An 8,371-nucleotide genomic window follows, 5' to 3' on the forward strand; every position below is an offset into this window, starting at 1 on the left:
GGGGGGGCAGCAGCTGGAGCTCTTGTACAATCTGGTGGGATCGGGTGTGGCAACCAGCCCAACGCTAGTGAACCAAGGGGTTGCACAGCTGGAGTCTGTACTTGAGGATTGAGATAAATGTGGGCGATGTCATGCACACTTTAGATTGCCAACTTTCGTGTGCCTCCTGCCGTTTACGCACAGGAGTACAAGATAAGAGCTTCTTCCTAGTACTTCGTGGCAAGTAAACGCAGGAGATGGAGAAGCGAACTCCGCTTTGCGAAGGTGAAGGTGAAGCAAGGAGAGCGAAAGGGGCTTCGATTGGAATTCACGCCACATCAAATAAACCTATAGCGGACGACTCTCGAACGCGACCTGGCCCGGAGGGTGGGGGAGGGTGGGCAGTATATTGTGTGTGCGTGTGTGTGTGTGTGAGGGGGTGAGGGGCTTTTGTACTCCCCACTTTGGCGTACAATAGGGCTGAGGCTAGGTCCTTACCTTGGCACTGAAAGCCCTGCTTCCCGAAGCCCCTGCGAACAGAAAAGAACAAGAAGTCAGCAAAACGAATGGAAGGTACGTCGATATGGGGTGATTCCAATTGTTCAAGATTATGTGGGAAAAGAGAGCAATTGCCACTCGCGGCCGGTCTCTAAATTCACAATGTCTTGTCGGTCTCACCGGCGTCAAACTTTTCGAGCATTTAAACGTGTAGACGTTGGTGATGTATCTAATGTGTGCACAGAGATGCTCACTGTATGTGTGTGTACGGAAGAAAGCACAACAAAGAGAATCCCTAAAGCACACATTGCATAAAAGGAGTTTCCTAGAGGCGAATGTCATTCTGCCGTTCTCTTAAATAATCGAAAAATCAACTTGCGACAAAAGTTTATCCAGTCGAGGCATAAAAATAATTCATATGCACGTTGATATTGGAGAAGAGAGAAAGTATGGAGAAGGGAGAAATTATGGAGGCAGGGGAAAGTATAGGAAAACAGCCGCCTCGTAGCGGAGAAGAGGGTAGTAAGGGGAAACAGTAGGAAAGAGAGGGCGGGGGAGGGGGTACCCCCTTCCTCTCTGCTAGGCTTAATGCCCACGGGCTCCGAGATTTAATATGGCGTAGGCGTAATCCACGATTTGTTTGAGAGGACAGAGAAAACCGGCTTCCGCTTCTCCAACCCTTTCGCAGGCAGCGAGATTACGGCGTCGCTCACACCACGTACGTACTGCACGGGTAAACTAAGTGTTCAACTACTCAACACTTGTAGGTGTGCAACTGCAAGTTGAACACTTGCAAGTGTGCAACTCCGTAGTCGTACACTTGCAAGTGTGCAACTCTTCGGTTGAACACTTCCTTAGATTGAACGCTTACTGTGTAGGAAGTGCTCAACCGAGGAGTTACACACTTGCAAGTGCACACGTACCGAGTTACACACTTGCAAATGCACACGTACCGAGTTACACACTTGCAAGTATTCAACTTGCAGTTGCACACTTACATGTCGTGCAGTTGAACACTTAGTTTATCAGTGTGTCACCAGCAATGCGGGGACAGCCGAGTACACTCATCTGGGAATCATATCATTGGATCAAACAAAAATATTTCGTTTTAATCTTTTTTTTAGTTGGATGAGGCAGTACAATACTCTCTCTTCTTGGGAAAACTAAAAAAAAATGGGTTACGCAAAAAAGAGAATGATCTGCAAAGCAGCCATCGCGTTCACCCGCGGCATCGTGCGTGAATAGTAGCACTTTAATGGAGAGCCGCAGACGCCTTTCACAAAGACTTTCGCGGAAAGACCATAGAGGCTGGCAGACCGCGCGAGGCCAGACCGGACCAGACCCAGGGCGGCGCGGCGGCGGGCGTATTGATGCTGGGAGACGCTCCTTGCTCCGCCGCCGTGGCGTGTTCGGCCACTGAAAGGCATCTTGAAAACGGCCGCCATTCTCTTTAATGACGGGAGGTCTTTTACAGTGTTTACACAGAGTTGTTAACTCGGCAGATTGGCGCGCCAGTACGTACACTGCCGCTGTTGCGCGGACACTAACCAAACAAGAGATAGAGCTGGGAGTTTTGCAGGAAAAGTGGGGGGGGGGGGGGGGGGGGGCTACACGCCACTGAATGTATTCTTCACTCATTCTCTCGCACGACGCGATAGGCTACAGCAGGTCTTCAAACATGAAGAGGCTTCCGCGTTTTTTCCCTTCTCTCCCCCTCCCCCCTCGAGGCAGACGCAAGCGGAATGAAGAAACGTTTTCCACTAAACAGCCGCCGCCGCTCCGTGTTCCGTTTTGTGTATGTACACAACGCACCGGCCCACGGCCCACACCCACACACGCAAATCGAGGCAATATCTCGCTTCGCCTCACCGAGCCGCCCCGCACAGAAGAAAGGATGTGTGTGTTTTTTTTTCTCTCTCCCTAAAAACAACGCGGCGCCCGTAGCGACCCGTTGATTGTGCGGACAAAAAAGAACAAAAACAAGACAAAAACAACAACAAACGACAAATCGGAAACACGGTATGAATTTGTTAAACGCGAACAAAATCAACCGCGTGTCGTAATGAAGACCTTTCAAAAGGCGTGCCGAGCAGACTGTGGGCGTTATTTTCTCTGAGTGCTACGAGCTTAGTCATGGTGTGTGTGTGTGTGTTTTTTTTCCTTTTTTCTTTTTTTTTTAAAACGTTACATGGGGCAAAAGTCAAGACGGCACGAAAGCAATAGTGCATTTAATCAAAATTCGGCTGATGTAATACCGAGGGTGCAAAAGCAGACTTTCAAAAACTGCACAACACATTTTTCTTTTTTCACTGAGCATTCCCTCCAGCAGAAGAGGGTTGGCTGGCCACATTTGCATGTTAGCCGTAGCGTAGAGAGGCGTGTCTCTCCCGGCACCCCGTCACTCTCTGCGCGTCACTCCCTCATTCCGTCCCAACGTCACTCCGTTGTGTCCAGCGGCCCCCGCCCTCCCACCACAACACAGCGCAGCGTGAAAGAGGGAGAGGGAAGAAGAGGGAGAGGGAAGAAGAGGGAGAGGGAAGAAGAGGGAGAGGGAAGAAGAGGGAGAGAGAAGAAGAGGGAGAGGGAAGAAGAGGGAGAGAGAGGGGGGAGGGGAGAGGTAGAGACAGCAAGAGAGACAGAGAATAGAAGAGAGGGAGAGACAGAGAATGGGAGAGAGGGGGAGACAGAGAGCGGGAGAGAGATTCTCCGGACCAACCGGTGGCCGGGATTCTGGGCCGCGACCCGCCAAGCGGGCGATAAAAGATAAATCCAGTCTGCCTGGCGGGAGCCCCCCCAGCCGGGGAGAGTAGGGGTAGCAGTGGTAGGGGGAGTTATTCCCCCCCCCCCCCTGCCGTATGCGAGGGTACGCGAGGATGGGGGGCGGACCTACCCCTCCCCACCCCAGCCCGACGTCACTACTCGACCCGCATGGCACAGCGGGAAGGCCCCGTCACTTAGAGTGCGCCAACGCCTTCGATGCCTACGAGAGAGAGAAGAGAGATGTGGAGCTTCCACACACATTTGAAGAGCCTATCACCTATCATCGTGCAAGTGAGTAAAGAGGATGGAGTTGTAGTTTTGGTAGACTTTATTCGTTCTGCAGACTCCAAATGCGCCTGGGCAAACTATTTGGGGGACGGTTAACACGTTACAAGCGGCAAGCTGCTAAGCGCACCACAGCGAAGTGACGTTTTTGAAGCATTTTTCCAGATTAAAACATTAAGTTAGCCAGTAGTAGGAAAATACATGTGCACACTAGTAAAAAACACGCACGCTCATTAGTGCTAAATTTCTCTCATAAAGGGGGAGTAAGGAGTTACTTTAGGATGCGGATGCCCCAATTTTACCCTCTCAGTCAAAACAGCACAGGGGGTTAACATCATTTACTACCCCCTCACTACCCCGTCATAGAAGCAGAAGGCAGGGATGTAGAAAAATTTTTCCGGTAAAGACGGCCGCGGATTCGTTTAAAAAGAGAGCGGGGGGGGGGGAGGGGGGTAAGAAGACAGATAGCGCGACACAGCAGATGAGCAGCGGACGGAGCCTCACTGCCGGGCCAGGTCCTCCCTCCCCCTCCTGCGCCCGTCATTGGTCTCCGCTTTTCCTCGTAGTCTCTGCGTCGTTCTCAAGGCTGCAGGGCAACAGCAAGAGACTGTTCGTTAAACCATAGCCAGCTCAACACGTGAAGGCAAGAGCACCCTTATTAAGGGAGGGTCGATGGTTCTATACGCAGCAACGCATTACCTCGACCACGATGCCACCACGAACTAAGGCGTCTCAAGCTGTCGCGCTCTCCATCACAAAGGTCGGCGGCACTCGCTTTGCCATTGTTTTATACTACAAGAGTAGAGACAACTTTAGCGGGGGATTTCATGTACGGATTAAAAGCCCGCCCTGCCCGCTTGCCGCCGCCGCCCGACCCCGGCTGCTTTCAGACACTACTTTCCAGCCGCGCGGGCGCAATCCCCCCGCCTCAGCCGCTCGGCACGGCACCCCGGCTGACGGCCCGGCCCGAGCGCACCGGGACAAGGAGAAACCTTTCAGCGCGGAGCTCCGCTAGCGGAGGCGGCGGGCGGAGGGCCGGTAAAGCCGCTGGAACAAACTCGGAAGTGCCCTCGGAGCCGCGGGCGCGCCTCGGCCGCGCGCTCGACGAAAATGGTCGGCTAATTCAGCCGCGCACTGTCAAAACCAACCTCAGCAGCAGCGCGCGCGAGATATTTTGAGGTCAGATAAAATTTCTCACGTTCCGATAAATAGCTGAAACGCCGACGGGTCGGAATGGGGCGCAACGACGGGCGGCTCCCCACTCGAGAAGCGGTTGCGGCGCCGAGGCGAAGGCAGCACACGACGGGGAAGGGACCGGGTGAAAAGGGGAAAGGGGGGGGGGGGACCGGAGATCAGCCCGAAGCCATGTCCATAAACAAAATTCAAACATGTACAATTACGTGATACGCGACAAAATGAAAGCATAGTGAAACCTACTGAAAAAAAAACACAATATTTAGAGATAGAAAATGTACTTGTAAGTTTAATACCATCGAGGAGAGTATTTTCTAAATTAACTGTACATTTACCAAATTTGCAAAAAGAAGTCTAAGCTTATTCGTTATTGTTTTAGCAGACGACTTCCGAAAAACAATTGAAGGCTTGTTCTGTTCTGGTCTGTTCTTCTCGATCTTCTTTACACCAATTAAAATACCTCTTTGCCACACTTTCACTGAAAACCTTTGAGTGAGGTGCCTTTCTCGAAATGAGTGAGACAATTTTGCCTCGCTCAATCAGAACGATGACTATAGATAGGGCTTACCCTATTTGAGTCATATGCACCGAATTCTCACTCTGAAGGAGTAAGATTTCCCTGACCTCGCCCAATTGCAGTGAGGAACATATCACTCTCATAGGGTGAGGACCTGCAAATTATGACTCAAAATTGAGTGAGAGTCAGACATCTCGCTCTCAAGAGAGAAAGATTTCTGGGGTCACCATCTCGCTCTCCTGAGAGTAAGATATCTGACTCTAGCATTTTCAGTGTTGGTGCGGCGGGGTGCGCAGGAGGAGCGACGGGCGGTACGGGAGAGTCTTCGGTCTCGGACTCTCCGCCCCGCCCGCGCCTCGGGCACGTTCCTCTGGGCCCTCCTCATCACTCTCCCTCCCTCCGCATCCACAGTTCGAATAACTCGCAGTGTCGCCAGTCCGTCTGTCTTCCCCGCCCTTCCTTCAGGTGGGCCCGCCCCGCCCCGCCCCACCGCACCCCGCTAGGCCCAACAAGTTGTCTAATGGAAGGACTAAGCCGCCCAGGCCAAGGCCCGGCCCGGAGCGTTCTGCGAGGATTACTGCGATGTATTCCAGTGCGGGGGCTGCGCGGGGGGAGCGGGGCGAAAAGAACGAAAAGAGAGGAAAGGAAATAGATGGAAGGTAAAATGAAAGAACTGGAATGGAAAAGAGACGAGGAGAGGGGGGCAGCCGGGGAATGCAGGGAGAGAGAAGCGAGTATCGGAAATCTCCCTTTATTCATCGCCATTCCTTACTCGCGGCACATTCTCCTCATGCGCGCTGCTGGGCCTGGGCCTTGGCATTTATTTTATTCGGATAGTGGAGTCGGAGCTCCCCCCTCTACCCCCCCTCCCCGGTCGCTCTCCACTGCATTCGCTTTTGTTTGCTGAATAATTCAGAGCGTTGCCCGCTCTGTTCAACGCAATACAGTTCGGTGTTGTTGGTCCGTCGATACAGCCGTCAGCCCGTAACCCGCCGGCCCTACACACCGAGACCGACACCGCAAGAGACCTTCCCGCCGAGACAAGGAGAAGCTATGCAGCTCCAGAATACCTTGTGTTCACACACATCGATCATTTTCCTGGAAAACAGAGGGGAGATGATAACATAGGGGGGTGGATTGTGCTTTCGGCAGTGTACTAAGCGAGACCACTTTGCAACCGCAGTGCGTATAACCATAGAGCGTGCGGTAACGTAAAGGGAACACAGCCCGGGGGTGCGCCTGCCCTTTGTGGCCGCCACCCACCCCCTCCTGCCACTGCCCTACTCATGCCCCTTTGACCCCGTGGCGGGCCGGCTTAATAAAACGCGGGTATGCGAACAAGTCGCCGAGCCGCGCCGACAAACACTCCGGCAGCGCACTTTCTTCAAATTGACGAATCGACCCCTCCGATAGGTGTGGTGCAACCGGCAGCAATAGTAATAACCCGCATGAAAACGTGCACGTGCGGTCTACCACTAGACGGACAGTAATCATCATAACACGGCTGAGCTTATTTAGCTCGCGTACAATTTAGTAAATGTCGGTGCCATTAAAAAGTAATCTCTGTGAGCTACACATACCAGGTGGCTGATTAACCCGGCGCACTTCTGTGGTTAGACTGTACCGCACGCACGAGTGCGGGCGGGTTGCCTACTCGCCCGGACCGTAAGGCGCCGTGGACAGGGGCGATTGGCAAGCCCACCCGCACTCCGGCGTGCGGTACAGTCAACTAACGGAAGTGCGCGGAGTTAATCAGCCACCTGGTATGCTATCCTAATGAACAATGTCTAATATGCGTGACATGAGGCACACTTTGTGGCCCTAACAGGTGTTTTAGCAGACGTAAGAGCCGACAAATGAACCAACCCTTACAATGTAACACATTTGAGACGATACAATTTGGACTAAGAGAACCAATTCGTGTTTGATTACATTATCATTGTCTAGTTTTAATTGGGTGGACAATAATTTGATGAAAATTAGGGTACCAAAATTAAAACAGCTTTAAGAGTTAAATTTTGATCTCTTCTTGGGTTGAAACAAGTAAACGGTTATGGGCGTAGCGCCAACCGTACTAGCGCCCGCGGATAGGCCAAACGGTGAACACGGGAGTGCTTTGATTGCATACCCGCTGTTCTGCAGGCGCTCGCTGAGCAAAAATATGTCAACTCAAGAGGGGAAAATACAGGACAAAATGGGAGAGAGGAAAGTGGGTGTGTTAGGAAGGCGAGAGGAGGGAGGCAGGGCGTGAGAGAGGAAGAGCGAGGGGGAGTTATGGTGAGGGAGAGAGAAACAAAGTCCCCGCATCACATACTCTGAATGGAGAAGTGCAGAGCATGACACAGCGGCACCCGACAGCTACTCCGCAAAACCCGACGCAGAGAGTATGACATAACTCTATTCTCAAAAGGGTGGGACGACAGAGGGACAAAAAAGAGTCTACAGCGTTTCTGTCTTCCTAAGAGAGAACACAACACAAATCTTCCATTTGCCACTCAACTGGGGGACATTTTGTCCTCTGGGATACTAAAAAAGGGGGTGCGACTTTTTTCTTATTCTGTTTGTAAGTCGACTTTGAGAAAAAATGAAATGTCTATTTTGTTTGTTTTTTTAAATGTTGTTTTAATAAAAGAAAACCCTGAGCCTTGCTTTCCGGCGGCCCGCCTTCTCTCGCCCTACCACGCACAACAGAAATATGCGTCTCCGCGGTCACGAAACTGCCACCCCTTGCCGCGCCACCTCGAGTCGTGCGCCCCGTTCTCTCCATATCTCTCGTCGACCTTGAGGGTCACGGCAGCAGCAGCCGCCGCAGAATCAAGGCTGCAGAGAGCAGACCCAGAACAAGCCAGTTAAGGCTGCAGACTACGCCCAGTTAAGCCTGCAGCAGACTCGGCCAGCGACGAGCAGCCAGCGCCGTACCGCGCGAGCGGCGCGAACAGTTTACGGCATTAGACGGTTTATGGTGTAGGCCGATCATGAGCAGCCGATGATCCCTGCGTGGAATCCGTCCGTGCGTCTATCCGTCATCCGCCCGCCCAACCACCGCACCGCAGCTGACGAGCGCCACGTATCGATCGCGCAGCGATTCAAAGCGCTTCTAACACACGAAGCAGGTGAAATGGTGTGGTGGTGATGGTG

The 8,371-nt window shown here is 52.5% G+C and overlaps 1 protein-coding gene across 5 annotated transcripts in view; it reads right to left on the reverse strand.

Moving 5' to 3' along the window:
- Window positions 1–8,371, reverse strand: part of LOC113204686 (protein kinase C, brain isozyme) — a 75,637-nt gene that overhangs the window by 26,969 nt on the left and 40,297 nt on the right. For all 5 annotated transcript variants that reach the window (XM_026419950.2, XM_026419952.2, XM_026419949.2 and 2 more), the window contains one exon: window positions 478–509. In XM_026419950.2, the coding sequence (XP_026275735.1) occupies window positions 478–509 (32 nt within the window). Of the gene's footprint in view, window positions 1–477; window positions 510–8,371 lie in introns of those variants that run through there.

Source organism: Frankliniella occidentalis, unplaced genomic scaffold, assembly GCF_000697945.3.
Source record: "Frankliniella occidentalis isolate FOCC.00 unplaced genomic scaffold, Focc_3.1 Scaffold115, whole genome shotgun sequence".
Lineage (NCBI taxonomy): Eukaryota > Metazoa > Arthropoda > Insecta > Thysanoptera > Thripidae > Frankliniella > Frankliniella occidentalis.